Source organism: Drosophila suzukii, chromosome 3 (assembly GCF_043229965.1).
Source record: "Drosophila suzukii chromosome 3, CBGP_Dsuzu_IsoJpt1.0, whole genome shotgun sequence".
NCBI classification, from domain to species: Eukaryota; Metazoa; Arthropoda; class Insecta; order Diptera; family Drosophilidae; genus Drosophila; species Drosophila suzukii.
The window spans coordinates 62,481,173-62,499,644 of NC_092082.1; the positions used below are offsets into that span (position 1 = coordinate 62,481,173).

At 46.4% G+C, this 18,472-nt stretch overlaps 1 protein-coding gene across 3 annotated transcripts in view; it reads left to right on the top strand.

Moving 5' to 3' along the window:
- The window catches only part of Cdep (Chondrocyte-derived ezrin-like domain containing protein), a 39,592-nt gene extending 21,643 nt beyond the window's left edge, over positions 1 to 17,949 (top strand). For 2 of the 3 annotated variants that reach the window (XM_036819227.3, XM_065866405.2), the window contains 2 exons: positions 410 to 6,210; positions 6,375 to 14,093. In XM_036819227.3, the coding sequence (XP_036675122.3) occupies positions 410 to 6,210; positions 6,375 to 11,735 (11,162 nt within the window). In that variant the 3' untranslated portion in view covers positions 11,736 to 14,093. The other variant, XM_036819229.3, reaches the window with a different exon arrangement.
- Positions 17,950 to 18,472: the final 523 nt, after the last annotated feature.

An 18,472-nucleotide genomic window follows, 5' to 3' on the forward strand; every position in this document is an offset into this window, starting at 1 on the left:
TGAATTCAACATTTTTGCGTTATCCTTAATTCATACAATTAAATTTATCAATTACACTCTGGAGTGTTGTTTCCCTGGATTCGCATTTAAGTTATGTAGTAAATTAATATAAAATATTTATACTTTAAATGATTACTTAGAGTTAATAGGGTTCCTATGATTTACTCCCTCTCAATTAAGTAACTTATGTTTTACATGGTTAAGTTAATCTTACTACCTAGCAATAGTGTATGATTTTTCACCCACAATGTGGGGTTTTTCTATATAATGATTTCTGTTTCAGAGTTCAGAGTTTGTTTTGTGGTCTGATGAGTTCAGTTCGGTATGATTTCGATTTCGTTTTGTTTCCATAATCCTGATTCCCGTTGATTGCTTAATTCGGAATTGTTGTTTCATCCGGCGCGTTAAGGTCTGAGCCACTTGTCCCACTTGTACAGCAGCAGCACCCCTCGTCGAGTCTCAGTGGGATCCCAAGCGTTTGTCCCTGCGTCGCCGCAGCTCATCAGCATCAACACGCACAGCAGCAGCACCAACCACAACACTATCCACAACATCAGCACAGCGGGTCGTTCGGTGGATCTCAACAGCTCCATGGAGTTGGAGGAGGAGGCGGAGGACCCGGGAACTGTGGACACGGAGGAGGAGGGGGAGCCTATGGGGGAGGAGGAGGAGGAGGAATTAGTCGAGGAGGAAGCGGATTCGGACTTGACGGCATCTACCATCAATCGGGAGACTATGGAGGCAGCCTCAGCGGCGGCAGCATCGGCCTCGGCTTTGGCCTCGGGCTTGGCCAGTGCCCATCGTCCGCAGCTTCGGTCACAGGAGTCCCAGTCGCAAACTGCCACGCCAGTCCATTATAGCAGTACCAGTTATTCGATGTCTAAGCAGTGCATGCTCAACAACGCTAATGCCAACTCGACCGAAACTGAGACGGACAACATAATCTACACCGACATCAACGACATGGGCCACTACAAGTATCCAGACTTTCACAGCTCCGCTCATCAGGAGCACAAGATCTCGAACAGCGAGCACCTAAATCTCAACGAACGGAATGACATCTATGCAACTGTTAATCGCAAAGCCAAGTCCAAGATCCGTGAGAAACATTTCAGCGATGAATTCATAGATCAGTCAATACTTCAGTACACAAGAGCCAAGCAAATGGGTCTAAGTCAAGTTCCTGTTCTCCTGCAACAGCCAAGCACCTCAGCTTATGCGGCTGCTGTCCAGGAAAGGAGTTACAACAGTGGCAACTATCAATATCACAATGACCTCAATCACCCCTCTGAGTCATCTTCCTCCTCCTACTTTGGCACTGGATTTGGCACCAAGCGGTACGGTCAAGGGGAGCGTACAAAGCTGGCCCAATCCGAAAATTACCTGACACCCTCGATGGATTCGCAGAGCTCCCGGCACACTCACTCACTTCCCCGAAACTCAGAGCTATCTGGAGTAGATTCAGTGGATTCTTATGACAGCCACTACATCACTCATCACTCAGTGGGTATCCTTCCGCCTACCCGTCTGTCATCCTCCTCGGAGAAACTCGAGTATCAGATGACTTCCGGCAACCTATATTCTACTACTCAGTTTGTAAAACCCGAGGAGGCAGCCGCCCACTACATGGATGATGAAGAGGATGAAGAAGATGGTGAGGAGGGCGAGAATATCTATGATCAAGTAGAGCGCGAGTCCTGGCTAAAGAGTAGCTCTTGCAAAGATCTTTTCGAGCGCTACAGTACCACCTATTACGATCGGGAGCTTCCCAAACCGATGACCGCCTTCGACAAGGAGTTCCTTTCCTCCAATCGTATCGATTCACCAGTGACGCGCTACGACGATTCCCGTCATTCTTTGTATGTGACCAAGAACCACTCGATCGATGCGCACCAAGACTTCTCTCCATTGCCGCAGAGCAAGGTGTACTCCTCCAGTTATCCGGGTAGCACTTACAACACACAGGAGCACCGCCGTCAGCTTGGCCAGCACCTAGACTACTCGGGTTCCCAAGACGACATTTCGCAGGACAGCTACGAACTTCTGGAGAAGTACGATATTGACTTCTTTGGAGGTCGTGGCCGCTCCGAGGACCATATGCGCTCCTGCTCCCTTGATTCGGGAAACTACATACCGAGTGACGACGAGTCGGTATCTGAGGGGCATCAGCAGCACAAGTACCGCTCGGCAATCGATGTCAAATCCAAGTCAGCAGCGGATATTATGAATGAGATATGGGACGCCGAAGATCCCCGATACCTGCCGCGCGAGAAGCTGTCAGTCAAGTCGGACGGCAACTTTTACAAGAAGATCCAGGAGGCCCTGACGCGTACATCCAGCCAAGAGAGTCAAAGTGAGATGTTTGAAACGAAGATTTCGCGCAGCTCAGACTCTAGTAAGAAGTCGCGAGACAGTCTCTATCATACGGACAGCAAAAAGTCACGGGAGACGACGAAGAGCAAAACTTCAGTGGCTTCTAGCCAGGACTCCAAGGAATCATTAGTGGGTGATTGCTTCGGCCGCAACTATGAAATGCCCACCACCACCGGCAAAAAAGTGAAGCAGTTCTCTAAGAAGGAGCTCTACGAGAAATTCGCAGCCTCCAGTCAAGAATCGAAAAGTGATTACTACGACGCCGTCGAAACCGGCATAGAGCCAACACCCGAGGGTCTATACTCAAGGCCAAAGGTTAAGAGTCACGATTGCCTGCTTTCCGACACACATAGCTCCACTGCAAACAGTTCGTTCTATGACAGTCGTGACACTTACTCCACGTTCCCCAGCAACAAGACGCACAAGACCTCAAAGGTGCACTCAATTAGTCTTCAAAATGTAGAGATTGAACGCAATGCCAAATCCTTTGGCAGTAAGTCTCCGGAATCCGTATCGACTCCGGCTTCGGGAAAACGCTGTCGAGAAAAGGATATTCAAACAGGAGATTCGCTTGATCAGATGGCTCCCATAAAAAGGGGCAACTCACAATCCTGCAAGATATCTGCTTTCCGTCGACGATCGGACAGTGAGAATATCTTCAGTTTCGACCAAGATCGAATAGAATGCATTCAAAAGTATACCAAGCAGTGGGAAGGCCAGCAGCCCAAGGACGAGAAGAGCAAGCAGAGCCCGGAGTATCCATTGACTCCCGAGCTTGTATCAGAGTTTGAGAAGCAACAGGCTCGGCTTATGGCCCACCAGAAGATAACACGCAAGGAGGAACTAATAGCTAAAACGCACTTTGAGGAATACAATCCGATTATGGTGCCCCTCAATTACTCATCTCACGCTACGGTGGAGCGCACCAAGAGCGATCCTAACTCGCTGGCCAACCGCGCCCGTTTAGGAAGTAATTCTCGCCGTCACGTGCTTATGCACCAGAAGTCTATTGATCTTACTCCAGCGGACTCAAACTCCAGCGATGAGGACTACATCTACAAGCAGATCCCAAGTGCTCCACCTCTTTGCAAGGCACACGGTAATTTTGAAATTCCAAAATGTTACGATGGCACTTCCGCTTCGCAAGTTGCTCAGGAGTTGCCAAAGACGGGCTTTGAGCTTCCAAAGAGTTTCTTCAGGGATTACGAGAGGCGTTTTACCAAAGTTCTAAAGGAGGACATTCCGTATGTGCTTCACAAGCGCCACATCATGAATGGAACGGCTCCTTCACCCAGCGAGAAGAAACACACAAAGCCCAAGTCTCCAAAGTCCCCGAAGTCGCCAAAATCTCCAAAATCTCCGAAATCGCCTAAGTCACCGAAGAGTTGCGGAGTTTCCGGGGCTGGCACTACCGACTTCCTGCCTGATATTCTCGACAGTCTGTTGCCTCCGGACACCAAGGAATTCCTCTTCACCCAAAATATTGACCTATCAAAAGTGGACCCAGTTACGTTGGAGATCGACAAGACCATACCAACAATCCATCTGTCGTCACCAAAACGGGATATCACCAAGCAGATGGATGCCTCAACGCTGGAGAAACTGAACAAAAAACTAAGCCAGATTGAAAGCGATTCAGCTACCAGCTCGCGAACAGAGAGCATGCAGCAGCAGAAACTGGAGCAAAAACAAATGGAGCTCATTCAGAGTCTTCGCAAGGAGCTACAGGCCAACTCACGAAAGGCCAATAAACCAAGGGTTATCCCCAAGACCAAGTCGGCTGGAAAGTCAAAGAAAGGCAAAACCCGTATTACCTCCTTCTCCTCCGATGACGAAAGCTTGGACTCGGATGATGTGTTTGGTTCAGCAGAGGCTATACCCGATCGCTTGGAGTTCTCGCCTCCGCAATCACGTAAGGAGATCGAGTCTATTCTTCGCATTGAACAGAGCAGGCTTATATCGGCGGCTTGGGGACGTGGGCAGACAATGAGCTCTACAGAGATTGAGGGGTCGCCTCCTCAGTGTAGGCGACTGGCTGATCTGGAGAGTCGGTACCAAACACAAAAACTGGACCCTCAGTATGCGAATGCCTCTGAACTGAGACGAATCTCAGAGCGCTCTATTTCGATTCCTTCTTCAGAGGATGAACCACATATGCCGATGCGGGGACGCATTGACGAGTGCACAAATGATTATCAGAGGAACGAGAACATCCCCTCACCTATTTTGGAGCACGCCGAGTTTTTCCGCAGCAACGACGACATTTACGAAACATGCCACGAGGAACGAATCACTGGCTCAGACATTGACTACACTCTAAAGAAGCAAACAGCCAGCGGATCTAAGTCCAAAGTGAAGTTAATCGAGGAGATCATCGACTCTTCGATTGTGATGCGCTCCAAAGGTCATGCTCCCATTCTGTTTGCCCATGCACGTCTGAATCTCTCGGAAGGATCAGTGTCCTTGCAGCGCCAGAAAGCCACTCAGCAGCAATCACCGTCAGCAGAGAGACGAACCAAGAGCCTGGACACCCCTGTTATCTCGCTTCACCGCCTACCGCCCATGAACGCATTCTCTTCAAAGGACGATACAGTGGGCTTTGAGGAGGAGGCAGAGATTCTCGAGGAAAAGTCGTTGGAGCGGGAAGGCCAAGCTGCGGCGCTGGACGAAGACACCGCCGATAGCGTTCACTCATGCGCAGGCTCCATACCCACGCAGAGCAGCTACCAAACAAATGGCAGAGATTCGCTGCTCAGCGCAGTCACCATCGACAGCGAGGAGGCCCAATTGCTCAACCAACTGCGGTATATAGAGAAGATTGCCTTACAGGGCGTTAAAATTAAGGACAAGAAGAAGTCAAAGATGAAGCTTAGGAGCGGGGATCACCTCATCCTGAACATACCAAAGTACCGATTCACTGACTGGTCGCCCTACAGCTCAGCCAACAGCTCCCGAAAGACTTCGCCAGGTGTTTCAAGAGCCAGCAGTATTGAAAGTACTGGTAAGGGGAAACTTAAGACGTCGGAACCCTATAAAGGAAAACCAGTGTCTAGAAGTCGTCCGGAGTCACGGCGAACCAGTGCGGATGATATAAAAGCAAGAGATGGAAGGGGAAGTAAGAAATCCAGTCCCAAGGAGCGTCCTCGATCCATTGAGATGCGCCGCCTGAGCAAGGACAAGAGCAAATCCCAAGAAGAGACCGAGGCAGATATTGCCAAGCGCAAAGAACGCCAGCAGAAGCTATACGAATCAGCCATGAAACAAACCATCACTATGCTAAGTCCAGTAAAGGACACATTACCGGCCTTTCCCGCTCCCGAAGATAAAATCCTGGTAAAAACCGACGGCGACAAGATAATTATTGAAACAGAGTTTAAATCAAAGGCTGAGGATCACGTTCTCATCGCCAAGAGTCCCAGAAAACTTGACAATTCACTTGTGAAATTCAGCCGCAGCTTTGACGAAGGACGAAGCCCCGACAAACTAGACAAAGCCAATCGAAGCTTTGAGGATCGCAATAAATCTTTTGAAGACTCTGAGAAGTCCGACGCTCCCGAAGACATGCTCATTAAATCGCCCAAGAAAATAGCCAAAGCACAGGAGCTGAAGCAGAAGATCGAGGGTAATGTTGTCCATAAGAAGATAGACGGAAAGTCGAGTAGTCTAGAGAGACCGGCCGAGCATCATTATCTCGGTCCCGACGTCAAAGCACGTAGTCTCGATGACAAAAGACAGGCAACCGAGGCGGCAAAGAAAAATGAGGAGAAACCAGCGCCAGTGGCTAGGAGTGCTGTCGGGGATCGTCGAATGTTTGCCCACCAATATCAAGTCCAAGAGGTAAGCACTGGCATGATTTTATTTGATTTCTTGATCAGCGATGGTTTTAGTGAACAGAAAGTTACAAAAGTAAGAAGTCAGACATCGCAAGATATTTATGAACTCAAATAAAATTAACCGTTTGGCATTGAAAGGGGTTCACTAAGTATATATTATTTTTTCAGCCCCATCAGGAGGATATTGATATGCAAGCGGTGATCTCAGAGCGCAGGTCCCTGGAGATCCTCAAACGGTCGCTTCCTTCCGAAGATGCACGCGACAGCGAAGGGGCCTTCAGTCGTAAGCCATCCACGGCTGAAAGTCTGGACTCTTTTGTCTCGGCTGATGATAGCCACTCACCAGCAAGCAAGTCGCCAATCCCGGGGGCAGCCGCTGGAACAGAGGGATATCCGCACCGAGTGCCCACCATAGAATGTGAAGAGCCATCCATCGAGGAAGACGACAATTCTTCCGAGAGGCGCCACCTAAAAGTTGGGAGGCAAGATACAAACAGGCTGAGTCTGGATCGCAGTCGCAGTGATGAAACAGGCTCCTGGATCACCGTAGAATGTGACGAATTCATAGGATCTGATACTTCCGACAATGAGCCACGTACCTTGGAACCGGATCGAAATGTTTTTGAAACACAGGCTACTTTGGAAGATGCGAACCCGCTTGAGTACTCAAACTGCGCCACTCCCACTTCAGATTTAAATATCCTCTTAACTCCACCTAATGCAAGTCCCCAAATCGAGAAGTCCGTGCTGGAGACCTTTGAGAAGTATACAAGCTCTTCGGACAGCAACAAGAAAAAACACAGCCTGGAGAAGCAAAGCGACCGTTCCAAGAGCTCAGATTCCTGGACGAGTGGGGAAAAGGACACAAGTCCGCAAAGACAACAAGATTGGAGTCTGTCGGTGGGAAAGGACAAGAGTTCAGTGGAGGAGGAGTCTAGCGTCAGCTGTTCTATTGCCCGGCCTCTAGGAATATCGCAGGAGTTTGGAAAAGAGGAGGCGCGAAAGTGCGAAGAACTCAAGCAGCGCATGCTTCAGTTGGAAATGGGAAAGGATGAAATCACACCCACGGGATCTAACGAGCAAACTCCCACCAACGAGCCCAAAGTCTTGGTTGCCAAGAAACCGAGCACACCGACGCTAGAAAAGCAGAGCCCGATCGATTTGGGTACCAGCACAGAGTGCTACCTCGATCCTATAGAGGAACGCATTGCCAAAATATTGGATAGGGGCGGGGCACGCACCGAAGACAGTGAATCTAGTTCTGGTGGATCGCGGAAACCACCGCGGATTGAGAAGCCAGCAAGGGCTAATGCGGGAAAGAAACTCTCGGTAACACGGGCGGAACCAGGAAAATCGGGCAGTGATCGCAGTTCACAGGAATCAAAATCCAGTTTCGACTCCAAGGGCTCCTTAAGTGTAGAGTCGCGTGGGTCATTTGAGACGGAAAGCAGTTCTGGGTCTCTAGGAGCGGCGCAAAGGCGTGGCGATCTAGCTCAAAAGGAGCAACAAAGCACCTGGCGCCCTTTTCCCATCGAGAGCTCAAACAGCTCCAGCACAGATGATCCTTGGCATCATGTGGAAACGGATGGGGGCTATGAGCGATATGATGCACAAAATCCCTTGCGGGACTCCTCTGACAGTGACGTGAAGGAGGTTTCTCCAGATGAGCAGAAGGACGCCAGCGATGTTAGTTATCAGGACGAGCTTAATGACTTTCCGGCCACGTTTGGTTACCCAGCTATGACTAGTAGTTTGGGTGGGATTGGTGTGAACCCCACGGACATTATTGGATACAGTACTGGCTTTACCTTGGGCAGAACTCTCTCAAGGATCTCGGAACGTAGCACTGCATCCGAAAAGTCTAGCATGGAGGATGACGTGAGCAAGGCCTCTACCCATTCCGTCAGCATGCGGGATGAGTCTGTGGGGTCTACAGATCACCAGCCCAGTCTAAGCTCGGATTCGAGGAGCAATACTAATCTTGCTTACATTTCGGATGCAGATCGTCGCACCTCGGCAGAGATGCCGGAGATTCCCTGCGACTCAGCAACTGGTGATCGTCTCTCCAGCTTGGGAAGTCTTAATGAACCGAAATCACCAACCCTAGTGACAGGACGCTTTTCTGTTACCCATGTTGATGAACTGCATGGCGACGATGTGGAACGACACACACTCATGTGTCTTTCCAATGCAGGTAGTCAAGACTCGGAGGACTGGCCTTTGCCGGAGATTCCCTTCGATCATGTGCCGGTGAAGCCGGCCGACTCGATGTATGCCATGCCGGATTTGGACAAACCGGTGCCCAAGTCGTTCTGCTGGAAAGCGAGCTTGTCGTTCCAGCAGTCACAGGATTCCCTAGACTGGCCTTCGCCTCCCTCAAGTGCCATTGGAGCTCCCATAATTGTAGAGAGTATTGAAACATATTATGCTAGCGAAGCCCAAAGTGCTGATAAGGTGGTCCTGGATGAGGAGATGGCAGTAGGTCCTCCTGATGTGGCCAAAGTTCTGCCCTACGAGGACACCGCATACCTTATGTCGGCAGCATTTGATGATAATGATTTTGGCAGTGAGCAATTACAACCAGATACTGTGAGCTGCCTTAGCTCCACTCTAAGTGCGGCCTCCTGCCTTTCGTCCTCGCTAAATGTGAGCTGTAGCACCTCCTCCACTCAGGCCACTGCAAGGGTTCAGCGGAAGAACTCTAGTCCCGAAGTGATTGTCGCCCAGCCCACTAGATCACCAGCTCCTAGAAGCCCTCTCTCAGAAGAAGAGCTTTTCTCTAGCGATGATGTTTTCATGCCGGGGACTATTAAAGTGCAGCTATCACCAGATGCTCAACTTAGAAAGCTTTCGAGAGGCTCCAACAATTCGGACACATCCATTGACGACATTCTGTCTGGGAGCACCACCTATCTGGAGGATCAGACTACTGTGCGGAGGAACTACGAGGCTCGCTTGAGCAGCGGTGGAGGTGGAGCGAGCTGCAAAAAGTGCAGCCACTCCAGTCACTCAGAGGAGGAAACGAGCTCCCTAGGCACAGATCTCGATGGAACGGTAAGGATGGGTGGAATGCAGCAGAAGAAGTGCACCCATAGCTCCCACTCGGAGGACACCTCAATTGGTCTCAGCATCTCGGAATGGTCCACGGGAACCAACACCGTGCGCCAGTATGCTAATCTCTCCGGATCAGATAGCCTTTCCGCCGTGTCCACACACTCATGTCCTAAGAGCGAGAAATCAAATCAGACCAAATCGAGTATTAGTTCGATAAATAAATCTGCTGAAAGCCTAAACGAGCAGAGTGGTGGCAGCAGCTTCTCGCACAAGTTCAGCGGTGATAATGGTTCATCCGATGGTTTGCGATATGACATGCTATCCAATTCCGAGACGGACAAGTTGAGTGAGCCTACCTCAGCCACTCGTAGTGATGACACTACATTGACTCTTACCGAAATGGCCCACACCATCAGCGAGTGGTCTACTTCAAGCAGTCGCACACTGGTCGGCGTGACCGCAGGGGAGTATCTTCCTCTTAAGCAGGCACTGTCGGGAAATAAAACCAGCTTAAGCTCACCCAGCGAGGAGAAGCGTTGTGCCTTGCCACAGGTTCATAGAAGAAGCGGCAGCAATGGCAATCAGGCGAGAGCTGCTCAGGAGCTCGTCGACACTCAAACTGGTCCGGAGACAAGTGCCGCAGCTCGGAAACGACGATCGCTGGAGATGATGTCTAAGCTATATCAGAGTCAGGAAATATGTTCCGAGTCCGAGTCGCCATTTGTTGAGCGTTTGTATGCGCACACCGAGAAGCTAACGGAGCGCTATCAGAGCCAGGAGTTTGTGCCGCTCCATGGTGTAGCTTCAGGACCCCAGCTCCCTGCGCCGGCCACTACTCAGATCCAAACCCAACAGCCCCAGCAGTTGCGCCAGAAGCCTAGGGCCCCCCAACCGCCCACGAAACCAAAACCTGCCGTTACTCGTCCGATTATGCAGGCTTTGCTTAACAAAATGAAGCAACCTGGACTGGCAGAGCAGGCAGCCGAAGCTGCTGAGGCCGAGGAGAAAAAAGCTCAAAGTGCTGTTGCTCCGACCGTGGTAAAGCCTAAGCCTGCACCACCACCCGTGCCTACGGTGCCCCCGATTGTGACGCCCAGCGATTTGCCCGGCGAAGTGGTTGCCCCTCCACCCAAACCGCTGGCCAAGCACCACAGCTATGATGATCGGACCCTCTCCAAGACCCAGATCCGTGAGTTCAAGACCACAAGCAAGCAGTTGCGCCAGTCGAGCTCCTTCCACGAGCACATGCTCAGCAAGTCTCAGCAGTCGTCACAGGAGCTGCCCATAAGAATCGACGAGGAGAGGGATCCACACTCCACGTCCTCGGCCACCAACACAACCACCACCACCAATACGCTCAACAGCGAGAGTACGGAACCCAATTCTCCACAAATGCCTCAGCGGGCGGATAAGTTGGTCCGCTGTTCACCTTACTACTCCAGCAGTTTAAGCTCAGAGTCACCACCAAATCAGTTGCTACAGAAACCCCCAAGGAAAGGGGCAAGTCAGCTGAGTGCTGGAGCAATGGCTACTTCCCTGAAGAGTCCTCCTAGTGGCAATGATACGGACAGCTCGTTGGACGTGCGGGGTCAGGAGGCGAAAATGAGAAGTAGGGGCTACCGCAAGAAGCGTCAGTTACCCGCCAAAAGGATGAGGGCCAATATGACCGCTGCAGCTCTGTTAGAGCAAGCGGAGAGTTCGGAATGCTCAGAGGGCTATGTACCGGAAGTTGATTCGGGCAGCTCGGAATATTCGTCGTGCCAGCGGGATGACCAGTATCTCGAGTTCGACGAGGAACTGGAAAGGGATCAGGAGCAAACAGACGAGTATGACGACTATCCCCAATACAGTGGAAAATTTGAGAGTCTGGACATGAGCGACAATGTCGACGAGATGGGTTTTCCCCGTTACGACCGCCTGAGTCACATCACCAAGCCCATGTATCACCAGGCCTTGGTAATGGATCGTCCTAATCCGGTGCAGGTTCCAGCACCTGATAATCATCCAATGCCTCCGGTCACAGGACAGCCGGTGAAGCCAGCTCGGACTAAGAAAAGACAGCTGAAGCGGGAGGACTCCACGGCGGCAAGTACATCAGGGTTTTCGGGGGGAGTACCCCAAGTTCGACCCTATCACGGGCGAAGTTATTGCAACCCGGAGGAGAGTGAGTACGAGACCCGAGGCGGTGGATTGTCCGACGAGTTGGCCAATTCTAGTGAGGACAGCTGCAGTGGGTTCGGGGGAGAAGCGGGAGCATCAGGATCGGGCACCATAAGAAGGGGTGCACCCAAAGGAGTGGCACAGGACAAGAATCAAGGGATGGGTCCCCAGGCTCGACAAGTGCTTCCCTATCCCGATTTCCTGTCGGACTACGAGTCCGAACCCATTGAGTATGAGCGGTACGCCTGCGGACTGGATATACGTGTGGATCCGCCGCCCAAGTTCCATGACTCGGATGAGCTCAGTGACCAATAGGGTGGGAGCCCCACGGAATTCCCAAGGAACCCCAAAAACCCAATTGCGTGTGCTTAACGAATGCAGCCTTTTCATTTGTTCCGTTGCCTTGGAAATTTTTAGAACGACTCTTCGACTTTTACACACGATCCAAGTACTTATAACCAACTTATTTGTAACTGAGACTGATTTACGACAAGCAAACAAAACAAAATGAAAACCCAAGAATCTTACAAGCTGCATAGAAAACTTAAAACAATTATAGCTCCCCTTGAAGCGTTAGAAAATCAAATCAAATTCAAGTAAAAGACATTTTAATCAAACATTACAAAACATAACAAATCAAATAAAATACCTTAAATAATCGAGATGGTGGCAGAAGCCCGTAGGTCGGTGTAGTTTGAGTTGCCTTTGAGCGGTACTTATATATGATAATGTTATAGATCAATTCAACATTTAAATATATATGGGGTATATTGAGCGGAAACGTTAAACGAGTTGAACAAATTTTAATGCACTGTTTAATCATCGAATAATGGAATACAAGAATACAAATGTTTAATTGTTATTTAGCTAATAAAACACAAATCGAAACACAATACTTAAGATTAAAGTTATTAAATGAATATATATGATTAATTCAAGTTGCCACGAACTCTGCGCCATTACGTTTAGTATTTCGTCAGTATTGGTAGCGCAGGCTGTTCGATCCTATCCAACTGAGTTCCAATCCAAGTGTCAAAAGCAGGCATGCCCAAATGGGAATATCCAGAGTCAAACCTCTAAACTAATTTTGGGCATCTATGCTCTAAGTTTAGTAATCTCAGATGATGAAACGACAAATCAGCCAAATGCTTTATATCAATTATCCTAAAAAAAATTGAAAAGGTTTTGAATAGTTCTCACAACACATTAAAAGAATCTTGAAAAAGGGGTTCACCAAATCCCGATCTAAAGTATTCTCCTACCAGAACACATTGTCGCAGTGTAATGAAAGCATTTACTCCATGCTTTTAAGCGGTTTTCTAGCCACATATATTTTATATAGGTCTTGAGCTATATAAGTTTTTAATTTTACGGCAAAACGTTTTTAGACGCAAGTTACCAATTAAACTTTAACTTACAATTCTGAAGTGAACAATTGTTGACTTAGCCATTAGTTCAGCTTAGTACATAAATGTGCCAAATCGGAGATCCCAAGGTGGAAATCCCTATACCAATAGTATTTTATAAATGTAATTGTAATGGGAGCAGAACATGGAATTAATTGAGACCCTGTTAAGTTTTAAATCCGATTGGAAACCTATACACTTATATTTATCGGAATAGATTTATGTATGTTTGGTCTTTAAGTTTATAAAAGATAGAAAAAGATATTTACGTGTTATTAGAGAAAATAAGTGGAGAAAGATTGGTATCAGGCAATGTAAAGGTCGTACAATAATTTTAATAGTTTAATCCAGATCAAAATTATTCGAATCAAAATATCTATTTGTGTTTAGATTTACGGTAAAATTTAATAAAATCGAAAATTGGTTGTTCTGATAAAGCTTGTATTTAAGTTAATTAAATAATCATTAAATATCCTATAATATCTAATCAAATGATCTTTAGTTAGGAAAAATGGTATACTTTTAACACCTTATCGAGTTTTAAAACCAAATTTTACTTTTTCAATAGGGCTCGAGTTTTTTTTATTGAAAAATATATTTTTCAAGGTATACTTGAACTTGCCCAAATAATACAAAACCCACAACAGTATTAGCTGAATTTTAAGATATTAGATAAAAAACAAAACAAAAGTTTGCAACACGAAATTAAAACTCAATAAAGTTTTATTTGAAAAAAATCTTTTTCTCACACAAAGTCAAAAAAAAATCACTCAAACGAACAGAAACACTGATGGGAGTCTTATAATATAAAAGCCAATGAAATGTACACGAGCAATCGATTAACAAGCATTAAATTATTATTATATAGAAACGAAACTAAATAAATAAAACTTCATTAATCAAATACAAGTATAAATTAGTTTGATTAGAGGAATTCAATGAGGTATTTATTTTGTACTTTAAATACTTTAAGTTAGTTATTAATTTTTTATATTTTTATTGTTAAGGAATCTGATTTATACATATTTTGGGATGATCCCTACCAGATTTTTTATTAAATATTTGATTAAGTTAAATTCAGAAAAATAATCTTTAGAAATAGTTTTAATTTGAAATATAATTTGTAACCTTGTTTTCAGACAAGAACAAATATCGTTTAAACGTTTTTAAATATAAAATGGGTTCTATTTGATAGTTTTGTTAAAAATACGTTGTTTTATTATTTTATTCATTTCATTATTTTGGTTTTCGTTTTGTTTAATTTTTAGATGTCTACCATGGTATAAATGGCAATATGTCGTTGGACAGGCGTGGGGAGATTACCACTCCTCCCACACGTTACGACCTCACCTTAGGGTCGGATAAGTCCTCCTCGCTCTCCCGATCCGAGGCTGGCACATATGACGTAATCCAGGCTGAGATTCAGCACGCCAAGCGCCAGGAGCTGGCCACCGGCGTTGCCACCGCCCCCCTCCAGAATGGGCACAACGGGAACGGAACTGTGCATCCACTGAGCACGCAGCACGACATTGAGGCAGAGGTGAAGAAACGCAAGTGGCCGACCGAGCCCAGCTACTTTTTGGCCAAGGAGCTGCTGATGACGGAGCGCACATACAAGAAGGACCTGGATGTGCTGAACACGACCTTTCGGCAGGTCCTGAGTCTTGGGGATGTGGAGCAACTGCAGCCGCTATTCGAACTGCTCGACTCTTTGGCCCAGCACCACAATCTCTTTCTGCGCGACATCGAGCACCGATTGGTGCAGTGGGAGGGACGTGGCGGACACGATGCCCATCGCATCGGAGATGTGATGATGAAGCACATGGCAGCCCTGCCCATCTACGACGAGTACGTGCAGACGCACCTGGACATCCTGCACTGCTTGAACGACATGTACGAGGCGGATGAGCGCTTCCGCCAGGTGTACAAGGAGTTTGAGCAGCAGAAGGTGTGCTATCTGCCCATCGGTGAGCTTCTGCTAAAGCCCCTCAACCGCCTGTTGCACTACCAGCTCATCCTGGAGCGCCTTTGCGATTACTATGCGGAGGAGCACACCGACTACGCGGACTGCCAGGCTGTGCACCACTTGCTCGTTCGTAGCACTAAGGAGATCCGGGCCCATCTCCCCGATTCTGCCAACTTTGTGGAGCTGTGCGAGTTGCAACGTGACATCAGCTTCGAGCACTTGGTCCAGCCCCACCGCCGTCTCATCCGCCAGGGTTGCCTGTTGAAGCACTCGAAGCGCGGACTGCAGCAGAGGATGTTCTTCCTGTTCTCTGACCTGCTGCTCTACGGGTCTAAGTCTCCACTGGACCAGAGCTTCCGCATCCTGGGACATGTTCCTGTGAGATCGCTGCTCACCGAAAACGCCGAGCACAACACCTTTTCCATCTTCGGCGGACAGTGTGCCATCACGGTGAGTGCGGGTACCACTGCCGAGAAGACCCTTTGGCTGGCCGAGCTCTCCAAGGCGGCGGCGGATATAAAGAACCGACCGCCAAACATGCAACTGCAACTGACGACGCTTAAGAACTGCAGTGAGTATAAAGCAAAGAGATTGTGTGGGTTGTTATGTGATAAAGTTTTCTGTTCTGTGGTATGAAGTTGAATAGACAGGAATACAACACAATGTGTTGTTTGGTATAATATTAGAACCCTGTAAATTCTTAGTCTTACCCACAAATTTGGCTATCGACAAAAAAAACTGCACTGAATAATTCGTGGGTACGGTGTTTTCTCTTTTTGTCATGAAGAATTTGTAGATTTTGGTTAGGCAAAAGAAATTTGAAAAAAATGTTATGTTCACGGTATAAAGGTTCACGCCAAGAACTGTAGTATCTAACTCCACTGCATTTTTACCATCAAACTTTCTGTTAAATTTTGGAAAAAAGACACTCCCTTACACTAACAAAACCTCCAATAATGTGGGCCCAAAAACTGCGATTTCTCGACATTAGAGTTGGCGAAACACTCGGCTGAAGCAAACATGGGCTTCAGGCACTAGTATAATCTACATCTCAAGTTTTAACTCTCTAGCTCTTAAATTGTGGGCGACAAAGCATTGTTATAGAGGGCGTGGGAAACTTTTTAAGATCAATCGATAGGTATTGGCGAGACAAACGACTTTCAGTTTAAATTTTTATTCTTGCATCAAAACTGTGGGCGCTTAGATTTGTCCGGTTTGAGGGCGTTAGAGTGGGCGTGGTTTAACAAACTAGTACTGCGCAGAAAATGTGCTGCAGTTTGTTTCTGCAATATTATTTTAATTGAATGACATGGTTTTATATCCTAGGGCGAAAAAACTTCGGCTTGCCGATTTGGGCATTCCTTACTATTCCTCTTGTTAAACTTATCCATTTATTCTCTACACTTTGGCTGGCAAGAAAAGCACACTGCAAGGCCTCGTAAGCAAGAAATTCTCCCACATCCCTATTTCTCCCCTTAAGAAAGCCCCCACTAAAGTATTTTGGACCCAATTTACAGGTTCTTCGGAGGAGGGTCTGGACCTGTTCGGTCTGACCAACGGAAACAACAGCAGCTTGAACAGCAGCGTGAACGGTGGCGGACCGCTGACCCCGCAGCAGCAGCAGTTGCAGCTGCAGCAACAGCAACAAAACCGGACGCAGCCGTCCCGAAGCAATACCGCTCTGCACGTTTGCTGGCATCGTGGCGCCACCGTAGGATTGGGCGATCATCTAATAGCCGCCGAGCACCAGTTGTCAGGGTACCTACTGCGCAAGTTCAAGAATAGCTCAGGCTGGCAGAAACTCTGGGTGGTGTTCACCTCCTTCTGCCTGTACTTCTACAAGAGCTACCAGGACGAGTTCGCCCTGGCCAGCCTGCCGCTGCTGGGCTACACAGTGGGTCCTCCTGGCCACCAAGACGCCGTTCAAAAGGAGTTTGTCTTTAAGCTCTCCTTCAAAAACCATGTATACTTCTTTCGGGCGGAGAGCGCCCACACCTACAACAGGTAAGGTTTATACTACACAAGATAAAGTAAAGATCGGTCAGCAACTTACCGAAATAAAGAACGAAGTTCGTACAATAATGCCCATGGTTGTTATATCACTTTTATAATATATTTAAAACAAAGTAAATTCGTGGTACCATAGACATATTTTCAAACTACACTTCGCACAAAAGTGTTTTCAATTTCAGTGGGATTTTAAAATGCTTTTAACTTGTTATACATTTTATTATGTCTTTCAACTATTTTATATTTTTTTTTTTTAATTTGGTATTTCTACAAAAATTAATAAATAAAGCCGTTAATTTTACTAGCACTTTTTAATTTGTATCGCATAAAATGTGCTAATAGTTTTCATTTTTCTTTGATTTTCTTAACGTGACACAACATGTTTGGTCAAAGGGCGTTAGAGAACTTTTTCTTTGGCGTTATCGCACTTTTAGAGTTATAAATTGTTAATTCGATACTAATCCGGTTGCTTATATTAAATAAAGTTTAGAAGAAGAATTTTATATTAAACTTTTTTAGTCAAATTTTAATCAATTAGTAATTAATTGAACTTGCTTCTTCTTTCCCAGATGGCTGGAGGTGCTGCGCAGCACCACTCAAACCCAGGACTTCAAAAATATTCACAGTCACGCTGTGTTAGGCAACTAGGAATGCTTATTGTTCCAGGATAGACGAACTGGTCCCTTACATTATCGTCGTGCAATTCCATTAAGGAGGCACTCAAATATTCAGATACGCATAGAGACGCCTTTTAGTATTCTATTTTTATAAAACGTATACACCACAAACAATATTTCCATTTTATATATGCCTACTTTATTTTCAACATTACTTACTCAATGTATTCTATTTGGTATCTTTGTAAATAATGTCTTTGTTGATTCGATTTGTTCTACGCCTGCACTGGCAAATATTTTGTGTTTAAAGTTGGTTTTATGTGTATTACTTTTCCGAGTTATGTGTCCACTCGTATCAATTGTTTAAAGGATTTACTTTACGAAAAAAGTACAGAGGAGCAAATTGATTCCAGAATCAAATAAAAATTATGCAATTTGTAATCATAAGTTTAAGTCATTAACTTTATTAGATTTAAATACTTTAGATAAAAATTTAACAAAAATGAATGATGTTTTCAAAGAACTCTTAAGTAATGCGTTTTAGTTTTCTAATGCCGATGTACTCATGTACATTAGGGAAATACGATTTCAAAGACCTTAAATCGAATGGATTAAAGGATTTTAACACGCCACCAAGTGTTGGTGTGGTGTGCGATCTCGGAAACATCTGATTGAATTTGCTTATTTGTTTTTAAGCTTTTAATGAATGGTCGGATTAAAATAGTTATTGGCGTGTAAGTGGGTATTGGCACCCCGATGAAACAAACTTGCGCTGCGCAAGGTCTTAGCGCTCATACGGACAGACAGAAAGACGAACATGGCTAGATCGAGAATCAAGAATATATATACTTTATGTGGTCAGAAACGCTTCCTTCTATCTATTTCATACTTTCGAATGATTCGAATACACCGAGTGTTTACGAGTAGAGTAAAAACTATACGAGTAACGGGTATATCAAGAGAGTTCAGATAGCCGTTACTTGATGCGAAAAAAATGATTTTAACATTATTTACATTTTCAGTTTGACGATGTTCCTGCTAGATACGGCCATA